At 44.1% G+C, this 19,233-nt stretch overlaps 2 protein-coding genes across 2 annotated transcripts in view; both read right to left on the bottom strand.

The window, feature by feature from the left end:
• The window catches only part of nectin4a (nectin cell adhesion molecule 4a), a 23,509-nt gene extending 8,188 nt beyond the window's left edge, over positions 1-15,321 (bottom strand). The window contains exons 1-5 of the mRNA XM_031585203.2: positions 14,326-15,321; positions 7,516-7,710; positions 5,760-5,927; positions 3,464-3,742; positions 904-1,021 (exon numbers count right to left, since the gene is read on the bottom strand). Coding sequence (XP_031441063.1) covers positions 904-1,021; positions 3,464-3,742; positions 5,760-5,927; positions 7,516-7,710; positions 14,326-14,377 — 812 coding nt within the window. The 5' untranslated portion in view covers positions 14,378-15,321. The remainder of the gene's footprint in view (positions 1-903; positions 1,022-3,463; positions 3,743-5,759; positions 5,928-7,515; positions 7,711-14,325) is intronic.
• Positions 15,322-17,069: 1,748 nt separating this feature from the next.
• On the bottom strand, positions 17,070-18,702 carry LOC105895420 (histone H2A.Z). The gene is made up of 5 exons (XM_012822055.3): positions 18,592-18,702; positions 18,243-18,320; positions 17,848-17,961; positions 17,603-17,732; positions 17,070-17,458 (listed from the first exon to the last, which is right to left on the bottom strand). Exons 1-5 carry the CDS (start codon positions 18,592-18,594, stop codon positions 17,397-17,399), a joined length of 387 nt encoding a protein of 128 aa, XP_012677509.1. The 5' UTR covers positions 18,595-18,702; the 3' UTR covers positions 17,070-17,396.
• Between the last annotated feature and the right edge of the window lie 531 nt (positions 18,703-19,233).

Raw genomic sequence — 19,233 nt, 5'->3', positions numbered from 1 at the left:
CAATAACTGTCAAAGGCCTATTTTGGTGAAACGTATAATGTGCTTCATGACTACAACTACACTACACTACACTACACTACACTACACTACACTACAGGACTCTACTAAGACCATGGCCACTACACTACACTACACTGCACTGCACTACACTGCACTACAGTACTCTACTAAAACCATGGCCAACTACACTACACTACACTACACTACAGTACACTGCACTACACTACACTACAGTACACTGCAGTACTCTACTAAGACCATGGCCACTGCACTGCACTACACTACACTACACTACACTACACTACACTACAGTACACTGCAGGACTCTACTAAGACCATGGCCACTACACTACACTACAGTACACTACAGTACACTACACTACACTGCACTACACTACAGTACACTGCAGGACTCTACTAAGACCATGGCCACTACACTACACTACACTACACTACACTACACTACAGTACACTACACTACACTACACTACACTACACTGCACTGCACTACACTACACTACTCTACTCTACTAAGACCATGGCCACGACACTACACTACACTACACTACACTACCCTGCACTACACTACACTGCACTGCACTACACTACACTACACTACACTACAGTACACTGCACTACACTACACTACACTACACTGCACTACACTACACTACACTGCACTGCAGTACTCTACTAAGACCATGCCCAACTGCCTGGATAAATCCATCATCAATTATCCTGTCAGGTAGGATGGCATACAAGAAGAAGGATTAAGACACTACACACGCCAGGGAGTGAGATTTATGGAGCAAGACTCCATAACGACAGATCCATAGCAACAGGTCCATAACGACAGGTGTAGGCGTGAGTGGGAGGAAAGAGAGATGGTAGATGGTATCTTACCTGGACCAGGTGAAGTTGTTGGGTTTTGGGTTTCCTCCACTGACACAATTGAGCTCTGCGTCCTCCAACCCAACGTACCAGTCCCCTTTGAGGCGCCCGATCGACACATCAGGAGGGTCTGGGAATATCACACACACACACACACACACACACACACACACACACACACACACACACACACACACACACACACACACACACACACACACACACACACACACACACACACACACACACACACACACACACACACACACACACACACACACACACACACACACACAGAGAGAGACACACACACACACCGATAGAAAGCAAGAGAGAGGGGGGTGGCAGAGGAGGACAGAGAATACATGAATAGCAAGCAAAAGGCAACATATTTAGCAGGTAAAACTCTCCATCTCTCTCTTTCTCTCTAACACACACAAACACATACACACACAAACACGCACACCTCAAGAGTATCTCACAGTTGTCTCCAGTAGTCAGGTCTACATTGGAAAATCCAGACATAGTGATAACACATTAAAGATTACACCTGTATACCCTTCCTCTCATTAGCACATGTGAACACTGGGACATCTATAGGCATGATTAAAAATGCTTTATCAACACAAATTCTACTAAAAAGCAAAAAAATGCATTTATATGCTTGGAGGATCTTTCAAATCACTCCTGGTGCGCTGGAATGTCATTGAAATGCAATAGGACCATGCTGAATCTGAGCGTGCATCACAGGTAAGGACATGCACTTGTTTTTGAGGCATGGAGAAGTGCCTGGAGCAGAGCTGTAGTAAACCTCAACACCAACAGCAACAGCAGATAACTGTAAATATGTCTTGTCATCGGAAATGCATATGCTTTAACCACCCATGTAGCAAAACAATCAAAGGACCTTCAGTCATTTCCATAAACGGAAATGTAGTAGAGTTCACCTAGGGGTCAAAACTGTAATTGCTCTGCTGTCCACAACACACAACACCTGAGAGACCAGGGGGATATTCCACATACGTGGTTTAGTGACAAACCTGGATAAGTTAACTCAGAGTAAGTGGTAAACCTCCTAATAAAAGAACCCCCATTGGTTCATTGTCCTAGCAAAACAACATCAGAGGGCTCTTCTATTAGGAGGTTTACCACTTACTCTGAGTTGACTTATCCAGGTTTGTCACTAAACCACGTACGTGGAATACCCCCCAGCCGAGACATCGGAGCTTCCAAGCAGCAACACCTGACACCAGACACCAAACACCAGACACCTAACACCTAACACACGTCAAAGTTTGCTGAGGCAAAAGAGCTGCACTCTAAGTTGAGTTAAATTAATTTATGTGTAGAGTTATTAAATATGATCAGTATGAGCACATTAATATGTCCATATCATACATAGACTACAGAATATTTCAAGAATTTCTAGAGTGTTTCTATATTTCTAACTTCTAGGAGTAGACAATGACATACGTTAGTTCCTTTGACTCCTAGATAATGTATGAACACCTCATCAACGATACTAAGGATATCTCAGGAAACAAACAGGACAGTTCCCACTGACGACGACCCAATCGAAAACATTTGACTCACTGACGAGGACCCGGTAGAGTTACACCTATCTACCTTATTCTGTCGTACACATCGAAAACATCTGACTATAAGCTGGATTTGTGCCTATCATCACAAACATCAAAGTAAAGCAAATAACTTGCTTTGTGACAAAGTCACAGTTGGAGTTAGAATGAGCTCCGAGGCTCTTGACAAACGACAAGTGACAGCACAGCAGAGAGCCAATCCACACACACACACGGAATCAATGCTGGCTCTGAACCTCCCAGCAGCTTCAGCGGGACCCAGAAGATAAATTAGCTTCATAACCTCAGGCTGGCAACTAAGTAATGGGTACATCTATGAGCTCAGGGACGAAAAACTCACAACTAGCATTTTCAAAGTTATGTAGTAAGAGTAATTCAAAGTCAAGTCAAGAGTTTCATGGTAACATTTCCACTTTATCATAGTACACAGGTAAATAATGTAAAGCATGGCTCAGATCATGCTAATCTATGCTAATTTGGGCTATTAGTAGTACTCTCTATAAGAGTATGTCATGTTTTCTGTTTGCTGTCTGTTACGGGAGGATTGCCAATACTGACTAGTTCACAGTTTTACATGTATATTGTAATGTCTGGTTTGACGTGATTGATTCTCTGGTACTCCAGTCATTAGCCTAGCCTAGCTCCCACTCACAGTGCACCACCAAGCAATTGCCAATACTGACTTGTTCACAGTTTTACATTAGTATCCTGAGCCCAGAAATGTACTCTCCATAAGAGTATGTCATGTTTTCTGGTTGCTGTCTGGTTCGGCGGGACTACCAATACTGACTAGTTCACAGTTTTACATGTATATTGTCTGGAGTACCAAGGTATCAATCCCGTCAAACCAGTAATTAGCCTAGCCTAGCTCCCACTCACAGTGCGCGCACACACACACACACACACACACACACACACACACACACACACACACACACACAGTACACACACAAACACACAGTGCTCCCACTCACAGTGCACCACCAAGCGATTGCTGATCCTGAAGGGGGTGTCGAAGGTGGGGTGCCACACCAGGCAGTCGAGCTGGCGCCCGTTGAGGTTGCGAAGGGGGTGCAGGGAGAACTGGCCGGAGACGGTCCTGGCGTCCACGCTGCGGTTCTGAGGATGGCCGGCCAGGTCCGTATCCCAGGTGACCCGAGGCTGGGGCCGACCCACGGAGCGGCAGGAAGCTGCCTGTCGGTAGGATTGGCCCTCTACCAGCACCACGGGCTCCAGGATGGAGATGGGCCGAGCTGGGGAGAGAGAGAGAAGGGGGGGGGGGTTACATATGAACAATGTCACAGGATGGAGAGCTGGGGAAAGAGAGAGAGAGAAAGGGAGAGAGAGAGGGTTGGGAAGTTATATATGAATTGCGTCAGATGTTGGAGATGGGACGAGCTGGGGAGAGAGAGAGAGAGAGAGAGAGAGAGAGGGTGGGGAGGTTATATATGAATAGCGTCACAGATTGGAGATGGGACGAACTGGGGAGAGAGAGACAGAGAGAGAAAGAGAGAGAGAGGGTGGGGAGGTTATATATGAATAGTGTCACAGGATGGAGACCTGGGAAAAGAGAGGGAGTTATGAACACATGAGCTCGATGGAGAACGGCCAGGCTGAGAGGAGAGTAAAAAGAGGAGGGGTCTCATATGAACACACTGTCACAGTAAGGGCTGAAACACACCAAACGCGTTTCTAAAAAACGGGACGCTAGCAAAACCATTGTTTCCTATGGTACGGCGCGCCTTTCGTGTGCGCCTCTTATCCGCCACGCGTCGTCGCGTCTTTCTAGCATTTTTTAGGTGCGCTTAAAAGTCTCAACTTTTCAGCGCAAGGCGCGGAGGCGCACCGCTCATCAATGTCACACTCGGCCCAGGCAGGTTGCCCACGCAGCTCATAGGCTTCATAGGCGCCGGGCAAAACAGCCTGGTGCGCCTGCGGCTGTTTGGCCCACCGCACTTTGCCAAGATGTTTTTGAAGCGTCTGCGTCTTTCGAAACGCGTTTGGTGTGTTTCAGCCCTTAGGAAGAGAGGAGAACAGGGAGGTCAGGCATGCATGACTACATGGGGCTCCAGGGTGGAGACGGGCTGAGCAGAGCGGAGAGTAAAAAAAAAAGAAGTGTGAGATTAGGAATGAACACAAGTAAACAGATGGCATGAGCCGAAAGGAGACGGAGAAGCATGGAAGTGCAGTTCTCACAAGGACTCCAGGACTGAGAGGAGGAGGAGGGGGGAAAACCGAGACGAGGGAGGATAGTCAGGAACACAGAGGATCAAGGAAGGAGATCGGACAAGCAAGGAGGAGTGGAGAGAGGAGGAGAGGAGGAAAGAAGTAACACAGGAGTACACTCCAGTATTAGAGTGACCCCGTTCAATGACCCCGTTCAAATGACCCACAGGTATCTACATAAGTGACAGCCATGGTAAGAGCTGGTTCTCTAAATGCTTCCTTGCAGGAGGGGCTAACATAGAGAGGAGAGAGGAGAGGCTAGATATGGTTGTGGTTGTGAAATACCTGTTTTGACACATCAGCTTCCTCTGTCACTTTTAGGCATTTGCATAACGTCAGGGTATTTTTTGTGTCAACTTGTCTTCTCACATTTGTCAAGCCACTTTACTCACAAACATCATCTGACCTGAACCCCCTTATTATCTGCTGATTGATAGCGCCCTACAGTCTCAACCACAACTTCCTGCAACAAGCGGAGCTAGAGAAACAACCACAGCTGATTTAATAGTTCAGAATAGCTCCAGAGGAGGGGGGTGGTAGATGAAAAAGATGTAGTTGAGTTTCCTGAGGAAAAAAAGGCAGGTAATGAAGATGATTAGTGTCAGTAGACTTCCTCAGACAGTGAGCTGCACCTTGGACTCAAAGAAGAGTAGAGAGCTCAGGAGGAGGGGTAAGCAGAGGAAGAGGAGGGGTTATAATATAAAGAGGAGGGGTTAGCAGATAAAGAGGAGGGGTTATAAGATAAAGAGGAGTGGATACGGCCAAAGAGGAGGGGTTAGCAAATGCAGAGGAGGGGTTATAAGATAAAGAGGAGTGGATAGCAGATAAAGAGGAGGGGTTATAAGATCAAGAGGAGTGGTTAGAAGATAAAGAGGAGTGGATAGCAGCCAAAGAGGAGTGGTTAGAAGATAAAGAGGAGTGAATAGCAGCCAAAGAGGAGGGAGTAGAAGAGAAAGAGGAGGTACGGTAGTTGAGGAAAAAAAGTTCTTTGAGGAAGAGAAGGCAGATGTTGATGATGATGAAGGAGAGCGCCAGCAGACTTACTCCAGACGGTGAGCTGTATCTTGGACTCAGTGGTCCCCGAGGGGAAGGTGGTGATCCTGCAGCTGTAGGTGGCCTCGTCTGACTCCTCTGTGCTCAGGATGAGAAGCGTCAAGTCCTTCACGGGCTTAAGGGTCTCGAAACGCATCTTATTCACAAACTCTGTAAACTCTGCAGGAAAGAGACATCCGTTGTAAACATACGCATACTGTACATAAACATGTCAATAAAAACTATACATGGTCACATCTACAGTATACCATACATACAGCTATACAAGTCAATCTACAACTTAGAATTCTTAATCACAGGGTTGTTTCAGACAACGTCAGCTCCACACTACTCCTAAAGTCAAAGCACCAGTGGTCTTTTATGGTAAAGACCCCCTCCAATGAAAATCTCGTTTTGTATCCTTGTCAACATGTCCATATGGTGTTTTTTTTTATATGACACACAACATATCATGAGCAAATAAGCAGTCCACACCATAGCTGAGTATTTCCACCTTGGAACTGCAGTGTACAAAAAGTCTCAAAAACACTGAATCAGCAGCCAGACAGCCTGGGTTTCACACGTCACCTAGGAACCAATCCTGTGAATTTACACGGTGGGGCTTTACATATCATTAGCATAAGGCTACATCAAAGTGAGAGGAGTCTAAATATTTAAATATGTCATTTTGGGGAATAGTTTTTAGGGGACTTCGTCAATGCCAGGAGAGGACCTGTAAAGGAATGACTGCAAAAAAAAAAACCTGTGTAAAAGGTTATAAAAACAATCTAAGACAAACAAAAATCTCTTTACAAACCAGTGAAAGTAAACGTAATGTTAGATTAATTGCACCTGAGCTATGTTTTCTGCTCACGCACACTGTTTATCTCCATCCTCATGATCAGTCATCGAACCTTAAAATCAAGCTTTTCTCATCACTTTACCAACCGAGGGGGTCACTTCACTGAGTTTCCATTATTTAGCAACAATCCCATAACAAACCTCATACAAGAACTGTGGAAAACAATTCTAAAAAGATTGGCAAATTGGTGACTGAACACTGTGGAATGTTTTCCTGGTGAAATAATGGTTGCGATAAACCTTTGATCCAGCAGGTAATTTGTACCCCTTTACAGGACAGAAAGGCTCACAGACACTGGAGCCGGGGCTACTCGGGGGGAGGCAGGTAGGCACGCAGCACAGGTACGCCGAAGGTGAAACACGATCAGGTAATTGTTCTGACGACAAATAGACTGACTGACCTCTAACGGCTTAGCAGAGCCCGGCAAACCTGTTAAAGATGACTTTGCCACTGGGAGCAAGAATCAACTGGCCCACCGAAACTTAAGGAAAAAAAAGACGGTAAACTGAATCCCACGCACGTCATGCGGTGATGTCATTTAGGACTATGACTCTTTTTCTCTCTCTTTAGCGTGCCAAGCTGATGCCCCAGGGGGAGATGAGTTCATGAGTGCAGGGAGACAGATCAGACGGTACGTCTGGGACACGGCTTTATACACCGGAGCTGGGATATTAATTATACGCTCATCAAAACTTACAAGAACCGGCATGGTATTGTTCATGTTTTTGTAGGATTTGTTGTGGCATTGTTTTGAAGTGGGGTCCTCCATCCTTCAACCTAGTTAGGTGTGTGCTCACAAAAGATTTGGTATGGCCCTGATGTGGCATGAGTCCAGGAGACAAACCCACACACACAAACACACACACACACAAACACATGAACACACCCACACAGACTTGCACTCACCTTTTACACCCTCAGTAAAGTCGTAGATGATGATCTGTTCGATGTCGCCGTTGGCCCTCACTCGGCTCCATCCCACCTGTACCACCTTATCTTCCCCGCTGTATCGGCATGGCAACCGCGTCTCCGCCTCTGCCAGAGTTCGCTGGGGGACCGCAGAGATGAGGGGCAGCAAAGACTCCCCCAAAACACACACCACTGGAGAGAGAGAGAGAGAAAGTTAAAGAAGCATTATAGATTATTTGACTAAAACTAGGAAAAACTGTAACTGCCACAGACTGCAACATCAGCAATATCTAAGCTGGTACGCTACCTAGCTTGCTACTGTTGAAGACATCATGTTATAAAAGCTGTTCTAATGATGATTGAGCAGCTCTACATTTAGCCAATTTGATTTACTCCCTGAAGAAAAAAGAAAAAAAGACCTCAGGCATACCTGCCCAGTCTTCATTAAAACACCAGGGTCAAAGGCATACCTGCCCAGTCTTCATTAAAACACCAGGGGCAAAGGCATACCTGCCCAGTCTTCATTAAAACACCAGGGGCAAAGGCATTCCTGCCCAGTCTTCATTAAAACACCAGGGTCAAAGGCATACCTGCCCAGTCTTCATTAAAACACCAGGGTCAAAGGCATTCCTGCCAACTCTCCCGTATTCTGACCCATCTCCCGCCCCCCTCCTGTTTTGTCATTTCTCCCGGTAATCTCCAGTGTTTTACGAGGTCCAAACGTATTTTATTAATAATCAAATAAAAATGTTTGTCCAATGTTTTAAAGTTGCCAGATCTGGTATGAAACGCAATCATGTCTTAAACAATAAATACACTATACCATTTTCAACCCATTTGTCAATCTGGCAACCTACATCCTATTGGGCAGTAGATCTTTCTGCGCAGGATATTGACACGCAAATTTGAAACTGCAAGGGAAAGGGAAAATGGCAGAAGGCGACGCCGGTGTACCACTGAAGAAGGTGAAATATGTTTGTAAATTTAAGTATTTTTGGACAGAGGAGTTTCCATGCATATCGAACAGTCATCTTGATAAAAGTCATGCTTTTTGGAAAGCTTGTCGTATTGACTTCAACATAGGCCATGGCGGTAAGAATGATGTCCGTCAACATGTCAAGTCTCAAAAACATATCCGTGCTGCCGAGGCACAAAATGGCACTCAAACAATTTCAAATTACATCACAAAGGGACAGACCGAACAAGAGCAAGTGCTGCAGACTGAACTGAAAATGGCAATGTTAGTCGCCAAAAACAACATCTCGTTATCCTTTTGTGATGAGTTTTCAGCCAGATTCTGGGGCCTTGTAGGGAAAGATGAGCGCTTCAGTCAGCTGGCTAGGCTGATGAAGGCATTACTTTGCATTCCACATAGCAATGCCTCCTCAGAGGGGACTTTCAGTATGGTTAATAATAGTTACAGAGAGTAGAACAAGTTTGAACAAAAGCACGTTGTGCTCTCTCTTGTCTTGCAAAATAAACTATACTAAGCCTCATTCAAAGTCCACCCCATCTAAGAAAACACTTAGGGCAGCCAAGTAAGCCACCTACATATACAACACTACAAAACAGTAATTTTAAATTATAATGCATATCCTGAGACCTGTGCAAGGCTTACATCAACTGTTTCTGTGATTTTGTTGTAATAAAAAAAATGATGAATAAATAATAAGTTATTGCAATAGTTAATTGCTATATGCTATAATTGCTTAATGAATAAGTGATTGTCAATAAATCCATTGTGAATACATACATAATAATAAATACATAAATTAGTTTTGTTAATAAATACAGTTATTGTGTATTTATTTATATACTGAAGACTACATAAAACATAATTAATACGTTGTCTATAAATACTTATATGCACAACATCCCTCACAACCAACATTTTCCGCCTCTGCCATGCATGACCCCCTCAAAACTCCCCACCCACCACAGTCATCGACATCTCGATTTTGCTACTCAAATGTTGGCAGGTATGGTCAAAGGTCAAATTTAACTGAGCTTTCTGGACTTCGACTGACAGATACTAATGATAGAGATGGTACTGTAGGGAACTCTGTGTATTTTTCCTGAATGCCTGCACACACACACACACACACACACACACACACACACACACACACACACACACACACACACACACCCAGTAGACCTGGGTTCAATTCTGAGCCAAAATGATTTTTCTCAGTTGCTTTGGACAAAAGCAACCTACCTGGCCTTTTACCTTCACACACACACACACACACACACACACACACACACACACACACACACACACACACACACACACACACACACACACACACACACACACACACACACACACACACACACACACACACACACACTTAATCTGTTGAAGCAACACAAGCTCCACCACCCATTCCCCATTTGTCCCTGACAGCTTTTCCTTTCAGCATTACAAAACACCATCACAAGACAACCACATCCAAAACACCATCACAAGACAACCACGTCCATGCCACATCATGGCAGAATCCCCTCCCGAGTCAACCATGACCTGAGGAAATAGTTGCCCTGTTTCCCACGCTTCCACTCCCCTGGATCTGCCATTGCCACCACCTGCAAGTTAGAGGCTGTGCCTGTGTCGTGTTTGGTCTTGTCTGCTCACCGAATACCTTGTGACAGAGCGGTATCTTCAGAGAAGAGTTGCCGTTGGCTCATGCAACCAAACTTTGCTGTTTCAACACTGACGCTCCTCATCTAACCTGTGCTCTGGGATGTTTAGTGTTGAGCCACATCAGAGGGTGGGGACAACCGAAACGGAAACGTTTACTGTTATGAATGTTTTCCTCCATGTTGGCAAATGCTGGCAACCTTCCAGGCTGTGGTGACATAGAAGACAGTAACAGTTCTCGGTTCCCAGCGCAGCTAAAGAGCCAAGATGGCTGCCAGGTTCTATAATGGCACACAATGGCTGTCCATCACTGAATCTGAGACGGAGTGCGGAGGTGTAGCAAGGGGACCAAAGGGGACAGGGAGGACAACAAAAGGAGCGAGAAAGAAAAACAGGCGTCTGCCACAGAGAGAACGAAAGAGAGAGCGAGAGAGTGAGAGAGAGAGAGAGCGAGAGGCGCTAGAAGAGTGAGTGACAGCTATGTTGCTCAACTTGTTTTTCATCTCTTCTGCCTGATTAGGCCTGCCACACTCTGACACACGGTACAAACACATCACACAGCCACTCAGGACTAACCGAGTCTTTCACTGCATGTGCAAAGGCCATGACCCATTTCACCCTTGACACACACGCATACACACACACAAACATGCACACACAGACACACACACGCACGCGCACACACACGGCAAAGCAACCCAGGATACAGTAGTCAAGGAGATCGATGACACTCAGCACCAATCAACCTGTGAGCCAATCACAGAGCCATAGAGTAGAGGGGACGTGTGAAAGAGGGGAAGAACCTTTTAAGGGGCGTGGAGTGGTATGGAAGGTAAAAGTGGGGTAGGAATGGGTCCTAGATGAGGAAGGGGGTGGGAAGGGGTTCTACATAAGAAGGGGGTGGTATGGAAGGTAAGAGTGGGGTGAGAAGGGGTTCTAGGTGAGAAGGGGGTGGTACGGAAGGTAAGAGTGGGGTGAGAAGGGGTTCTAGGTAAGAAGGGGGTGGTACGGAAGGTAACAGTGGGGTGAGAAGGGGTTCTAGGTAAGAAGGGGGTGGTACGGAAGGTAAGAGTTGGGTGAGAAGGGGTTCTAGGTAAGAAGGGGGTGGTATGGAAGGTAAGAGTGTGGTGAGAAGAAGGTAAGAAGGTAAGAGCAGCCAAGGGAGGAATTTAAAATCCAAACAGCAACGATGACAAACAATGACAAAAACAACCGATGACTATATGTGGCTTACATATAAGCATCTCAGCACACCCTAAAGCTCGAGGCCAAATGTTTATCATTGCCAAAGGTGTGGAGGGCCTCTGGATCCAGATCAGCCCACCTGTGTCACATGGGTTCGGAAAGGCTCCAGATCAGTCCACCTAGTCATCGGTTGTTTTTGTCATTGTTTGTCATCGTTGCTGTTTGGATTTTAAATTCCTGTTGATGTTTTTGACTAAAGGGTGGATATTAGCGTCTTTTAAATAGCAAGACTTTCATGCGTTCTTTGTCGATGAATCAGAGTGCTGAGTAATCTCTTAAAAAATATGCAAGTGGAATAACTACACGAAAGGCAGTTTTACTGTAACTATAAAGGAAAGGATTTCAGCATTGTCAAGACAGGATTTAATTTGATCTCAGTCAACTTCACGGCATCTGTCAGCATCCAGATTTGGCATCCAGGTTAATGGGTTGGTCAAATGAGACGTGTCAATCCTGTACTCCACCCACCCTCCTACACATGCATGAGTAACAACCCACACACACACACACACACACACGCACACGCACACACAAACACAAACACAGCTAAGGCCAGATAACTGTCCGACTGCTATAACAGTTTTTAACTGGTTATGTCATCATCATGGGACTGACGTATGGTCAAGATTATATTGTCGATAAGTGTCATCTCTTTCAGGCGTAGACCCAGTGACAGCCGATATCCCATGGAGGAATTCAATGGCAGCATCAGATATTAAGAATGCGGTCATGACATGTCGATAATGTTACTATTTCACTGTTGTATCAACTGTTATAACATACTGTTATATCAATGGAAATGAAAACGTATTTTGTTGTGCAGCGTCTACCATTCATGACATGTTTACAATTAATCTTATGTTCAAGTGTGGCGTTACTGATGTGTTTTTGCCTGGTTATGCAGAGATAACAGCTGAATTTGGACTGGAAACAGATCATGGAGAACGTTAACATTGTCATCATTCCCCCGTCATCATTTATCTCAGCTTGCACCACAGTTATCTCCATCAAGGACATCAAGGATGTTAGAACTTGGAACCCAGGTTGTGGAGCATGCGCGCACACACGCACACACACACACACACACACACACACACACACACACACACACACACACTTGGTATTGGCTGGCAGAAGTTAGTCTGTAGAATGGTTTGGTTATTTAGTGCCAGAGACAAATTGTACCAGGAAACAAATTTCTGTTTATTGAGCCAGTTTTGCCATGAGCAAGTTAAGACACAATGTGGGCCACACTTTATGCAAACTGCGAAAAGGCTGAATCGCAAAAGTAGGTTTGGAACAACTGCTGTTATTTATCATAGAAGTAGAAGCCTCACCTCCTGTATAGTAAATCTGTACAAGGGATCTGAAGTTGTCTGATTATTATGTTGTGCGTAAATCTATCTGTCCAGAAAGGGGGTGCCATCATGTCAGTCGCCCGCGATGGTATATGATCTGAAGCGCCGTTTACTGCTGTCTGGTCATGTGAGGAGTTTTAAAGTACTTCTTGTTGTCTGGTGAGGTGGTAAGGGGGGTTTAAAGTATGTCCTGTTGTCTGGATGTGTTGTGAGGGTTTTAAAAGTATGTCTTGTTGTCTCGTGAGGTGGTAAGAAGGGGTTTTAAAGTATTTCCTGTTGTCTGGTGAGGTGGTAAGGGGGTTTTAAAGTAGGTCCTGTTGTCTGGATGTGTTGTGAGGGTTTTTAAAGTATTTCTTGTTGTCTGGATGTGTTATAAGGGGGTTTAAAGTATTTCTCGTTGTCTGATTATGTTGTAAGGGTTTTTAAAAAGTATTTCTTATTGTCTGGTGAGGAGGTAAGGGGCTTTGAAGCGTGCTTTGTTGTCTGGCATTGTGTTGAGGGGTTTGAATAACCTGTTGCTGTCTGCTGATGGGTTATCTGTGGCTTAGGCCAGCGGTGTCTGGGTGCAGTTGTGCTATTGGCTCAACATCGCTGGAATCTGCCTTTGCGACATTACTAACATAACAACACACGAGACTCAGCATCCGGCCTGCCACACAGGCAATCCTACTCATTGAATATAAGCAAACATACTCACACCCAATCAGTCATGCACACCTTCTCTCTCACACACACGCACACACACACCCACCCACACACACACAGCCAATACGCACACACCCACACACACACACAGAAAATACTGAAAGACATAAATAGATACAAATTCTCACACACACACACACACACACAGAAACGCAGACATACATCCATATACCTTCAGACATAAAAATGCACGCACACAAACATACACTCTTTCTCTAGTGGAGTATAGACACACACAAACACACATACATATAAAACTATGAAACAAACATTCAAACACTTATTAACAAATATGCCTCTACATATGCACTTTGAATTTCTAGCAGAGTGTATGCGTAATAGGCCATGTTTACATAATTTTCTGTGGTAAAAGCCTGGTCAACAAACTGGCTGTTTTCCTATGGCAGACATGCGCCGTTGTCTTGTGCAAATACAGGTAGCTGTTGCATGCCATCACAACGCCTGCAGGGGTTTCACGGATACAATCGTTGCGTCTCAGCAAAGGCAAATGAGGCGGCAGCTTTAAACATAGGGAGATCACACTCTGAAAACTAGATGTGTGCATGTTTGTGTTTGTGTGTGTGTGTGTGTGTGTGTGTGTGTGTGTGTGTGTCAGATGGGCCTTCCCGTCAGTCAGCTGAGTCACACACAGACATGTAGGAGCAAACGCATCAAGAGTCAACCAGTTCGTCCTGAAATATCAGACAAGTGAAATGTGTTTTTCAGCACTAGTCCAAATCATTACTCCATAATGGGGTGTCAAAGTAATCAGAACGGACACAAATAACTTTATTTTACCACCCAATCCAAATATTCACATTTAAATGACACAAAAGTGACATGTAGTCTACTTACTCAGTGTTCCATAGACGCACAGCCTTAGTGTAATTCGGCTTGACAGCATCATCCAGACTTTGCGCAACAGCCTTATCCCAGGGTTATGTTGAGAAAAGTAAATTACTTCTGGTCTATAACGTCTCTAAATTCCTGCTTTGAAGACAATTACTACCATTCATTAAAGCATTTTCTCGCTCCGTCTTCAGATATTTTGAAGAAACTTAAATTCCCAGTCCCATTGACAGATTCCGGAGTCCTCATTAGCGTCCAGTGAAAATCGATTAATTGTTACAGTTGGCTGTCCGTCTTATAGCACAGATTGCTGTGTATTTAGGGTGCCAAGTGTCCTTCCCGCATATGTCCAGATCATTTAGAAGTGATATCACACATGCCGTAGACGGTTAACCGTGGCTGCCCTGAAGTTGACAGGCGCGGTGAAAGGATTAAATTGCGCAGATCTTCCTCCACGATAAACCAAAGAAAGAAATACTCACAGAAGCCTTGAGTCAGCAGATGCACAGTGCAATTGTCAAGTGTACACTTTAGATATCCAGGATAGACCATGGAAATTCATTTTCAGTGAGTTGACAAAGTTGATTACTCCGGTGCTCTTTTCAAGCGCAGCGTTGTTGCTCTGGGTTGCAGCGTGACTGAAAAGTGGATACACCTGTTTCTCTCTCTCTCTCTCTCTCTCTCGCGCGCGCGCGCTCTCTCTCTCTCTCTCCACTCTCAAATCTTTTGTCGTATCGTCGTGTCCTCGTATCACAGTTAAAAAAAACAATTCAGACCTTCAAGATTATGCGCATAATATCATATTATTCTCTTCATTCTGTGTAATCAAATCAAGTAGCCTATACTCTACTGTACTCCTCTTTTAAGTCATGAGTTTCAACTTTCACAACTCTAGATCAAGTGTCTGTGTGTGCGTGGGTGTTTAGAGAGATTGCTCCATTGTAATCCCATAAGGAACTCTTCAATGTGCTTCATCCCTCCCCTTTCCACAGTATTTGATGTGTATTTTAATTTCACAGGAAACAGATATTGTGTAACCTATTTTTATTGTATTCTCTCTCCTAACTTAAGGGGTTTTCTGACTCCGAGGTCAGTATCTCAGACATGAGCGCACAACAGATCCTCTTCACTAAACCTCTCTCTGATATTAGACCTCCGTATATAGGCTATTATTCACTGTGCTAGACACCCACAGGCAGAAGCGCATGGAGAGCGGGAGCCTCCCTTCAGGGAAGGGTCATACTAGAAATCCAGCTCACAAAGTTACTCATCACTCCTCAACACACACAATTATTTGCTCACATTATATTATTTAATATTAGTTGGGAATATTAGTATAAATTATTTACCAAGGCAAACAGCATAACCTGGCAGCATCATTAGCTGGTATAGGCCGGCAGCACTAGTAGAAGTTGCTATTTTATTATACAGGCTACATTAATGTGTAAATACGCATACCACCTTCTCAACCTGCTACAACCTGGCGGCTCTCTGTGATGTATGAAGACGATAGAGTACGCTTAGGAGGGACAAGTGCACCCTTCTGGCACCCTCTGCATTCCTGCAACTGGGGTGAGGCTCCACAAAGACGGGCGGCAGCCCCAACAACCTGTTTGAGCCGTAAAACAGTTAGACGCCTCTGGCGACCTGCGCCGAATAACCGACATGTTCTCTCTAATCCGTCAGGAGCTCGCCTCTTAATCACTAATTAATGCTGCTGAGCGCTTAAAAAGGCCCATTTATCCTTTTTGAACAGCTAAATGTTAATTTACGTTATAACATTGCCGACAATGAGGACTCTGCCGCCTAGTGGTAGAACAGCAGTGTGACTACCGCACCTTACCTGGTAAAAGGGTATTGTATGCCAGTTTTACGTGGGAGATGCAGAGATGTCTAAAAACAGACTGCGGATTTTTTAAATATATATAATCCTAGAACATTTCCGGTAAGAATATCCACCAGAAAACCTGACTGACAAATTTCTCAACGGCCTAACTTCATGACGTCGAAATTGCCATTCATGCCCCAAAAATATACACGTTGATATTAACAGTTGATGTTAAAAACATTGCACGTTGAACAAACTCAACGCCCTACGTACATCTAAGACCACGATGCAAAACAACCCACTGACAGCCATATGTAATGGAGTAGAAACAAGTTACTCAGCTGGAGAAATAGGGGCCTGTTCCTACCTTCCTGGACATTGATACTCTACCGCCACTTTTGCACTCGTCACATGCACTGTCACTTTCATATTACTGTTGGCACTACTGTCACTTCCAACCTACTGTTTGCACTAGCAGTAATACCCATCAGGAAAATTGCACTACCAGTACTCCCTCACTGGGTTGTATGTAGGTTAGTAAAGGTCAATAGGTTAGCATAGTTTGTTATGTGTATTATATGTATAGGTTGTTATATGTTTAGCACACCGTATTGTATTTATCTTGTATATTTAGTAAGGTTATTATATTTGTGTAAATTATGTTCATAGTACTTGTGCAGAGTGTACGTCATGGTTTGTTATGGTAGGTTTGGATGGCGCCTTGTCGTAAGAATTTGTGCCAATCTGACCCTGTGTCATTTTGTGCATCTGACAAAATACTTTTAACTCCTCTTTAATGAGAAATATAGACCCCAATATTAGCCTTGTCAGTCCATCATTGTACCCCCACCCACCCAACAGAAGGACCCTTCAACAGCAAATAGCCTCACAAAGACAGACAAGAGGTCATTACACAGAGAGGCAGTGTAATTTTTAGCTTTATTTGCATACAAACCTAAAATCAATGGATAAAGTAATATGCAAAATGTACACAAACAAACTGGAGTACATTAAATCTACAGTACCAAAACAAATACAAAGAAAAGAAAACCAGCTTCTCTGAAGCCACGTTTTAAAAAACACCCCAAAAATGAGTAGATGCAAAGCTTGGGCATAGTTAAAAAAATAAAATTAAAATGGGAGAACACACAGGGGGAACTCTATACAACTACACATAGACAGCAATACAAAGGGGAACCACGTTCAGCTTAAGGTCCTGAGAGTGACTTCAACATGGGTCTCCACGCAGTTATACGGTCTTCTGTTGGCCTTTCTTTCCGATCAGGGACTTGTGGATGTGTGGAATGACACCTGGAGGACGGAAGATAATATGCTACATTAAAACGGTGCTGTTCACTTGAAGCAATATTATCGATATTCTAAATCTGTAATGCCTAGCTAAGCGTGGACAAATGACAAGCAAAAGCCACATATAAACTAAACAAAAACACATACCACCGCCGGCGATGGTCGCTTTGATAAGCGAGTCCAACTCCTCGTCTCCTCTGATGGCGAGCTGCAAGTGGCGAGGGGTGATACGCTTCACTTTAAGATCCTTAGATGCGTTTCCTGCCAACTCAAGCACCTGCACACAGGTAGAAAGATCACGATTAAAACCAGCGTGATGCAATGCAGTACAATACACTCACACCCCCAACAGTGGCAAAATCGCGTAAAAGTTTATCACAGGCTAACGTTACCTCAGCAGTCAAGTACTCCAGGATAGCGGCGCTGTACACCGCTGCGGTTGCTCCAACGCGTCCGTGACTTGTAGTCCTGGACTTCAGGTGTCTGTGAATACGGCCGACTGGGAACTGCAGAAAACAGGCAACAGAGCGCCAAAAATGATTGAGACGTTCACCGGTGATCCAGCAATAAACGTTTACGATCAGCACAAATGGGGAAAAGTCCCAAGTCAACTCTACAACAAGCATGCGAACAGCGTAATGTAAAAAAACAACGTAGGCGCACATGCTTATTGACGAAACAAAAATGACATTATCAAAATACCGGTGAATAATTGGCCTAGCTTTGTTAACTAGCATACAGGCTAGGTGGCACCGGAGGCGCGCTTTTAGCTCGAAACAAAACTGACCTGCAGACCGGCTCTCTGCGAGCGCGAAACGGCCTTTGTCCTCGCCTTCCCGGAGTCCTTTCCAGCTTTTCCGCCAGCCTAGAAAAAACAAAGTGAGAGGAATCAGAACTGTAATAAACCAAGATACGCTGTTCTCTTAGCTGCTATGACAAAATCCCATCATTCCGCAAACATGCTAATGTAACATTAGCTAACGTTATCTGATAACGTTGGGGGCAGCCGACCCCTGTAGCTCTATTTTAGCTTTTCCATTACCAGATAAAACGATATCAAGCTGTCACACATCTCTACAAATGATTGGATTGGTGGGGTTTTATACTTAAACCACACATTTAAATGCAATGCTTACCATTTTTTCTTTAGAGGCAAAACAAAATCCTTCGAGACAGTATTCTAACCGAGTCTTTCGCCTGATTTGAACTAGTTATCCCGCCTTCTGACCGTAATATATTTGGGAAGTCCTGCACATCCGGGATACTGCTTGCCCAAAAAGGACCAATGATTTCCCGTCTACGTCTGTCTGTTGTAAATTCTAGCCAATCAAAAGCGTCTATGCAACACATGGGAAGGCCAACATAATTTGTTTTCGCACTAGCCATCGGGTTTCGTAGTTTGGCTTGAAGACTTTGGTTTAGATTAAAGGCTGCTTTTAATTCATTTCTAACTAATATCGATAGTTTAATAACTATGTCCATATGAGAGTGTCACCTGATTGGTTTTGAATGGGGATGTTTAGTTTCGATGACTAATCAAAAGTCATTACAGGTGAAGATGATTATCATCATCATTTTAAACACATAGGTCATGTACCTACTAGGAACAAATGTAACTATTTATTGAAGTTGTAGTTGGACCTTTAGGTTATTTGCAGGGTTGGAACAATATTTGATTTCTGTATTAATGAACACAATTCATTTGTTTGTTTAATTAAGAGACTAAAACATTTAATGTATCTTATTTACATTCGCGAGTTAATCACTCTCAAGATTAT

The sequence above is a fragment of the Clupea harengus genome, chromosome 18 (assembly GCF_900700415.2).
Source record: "Clupea harengus chromosome 18, Ch_v2.0.2, whole genome shotgun sequence".
NCBI lineage: Eukaryota > Metazoa > Chordata > Actinopteri > Clupeiformes > Clupeidae > Clupea > Clupea harengus.
This window is presented reverse-complemented; position numbering and strand designations above follow the sequence as displayed.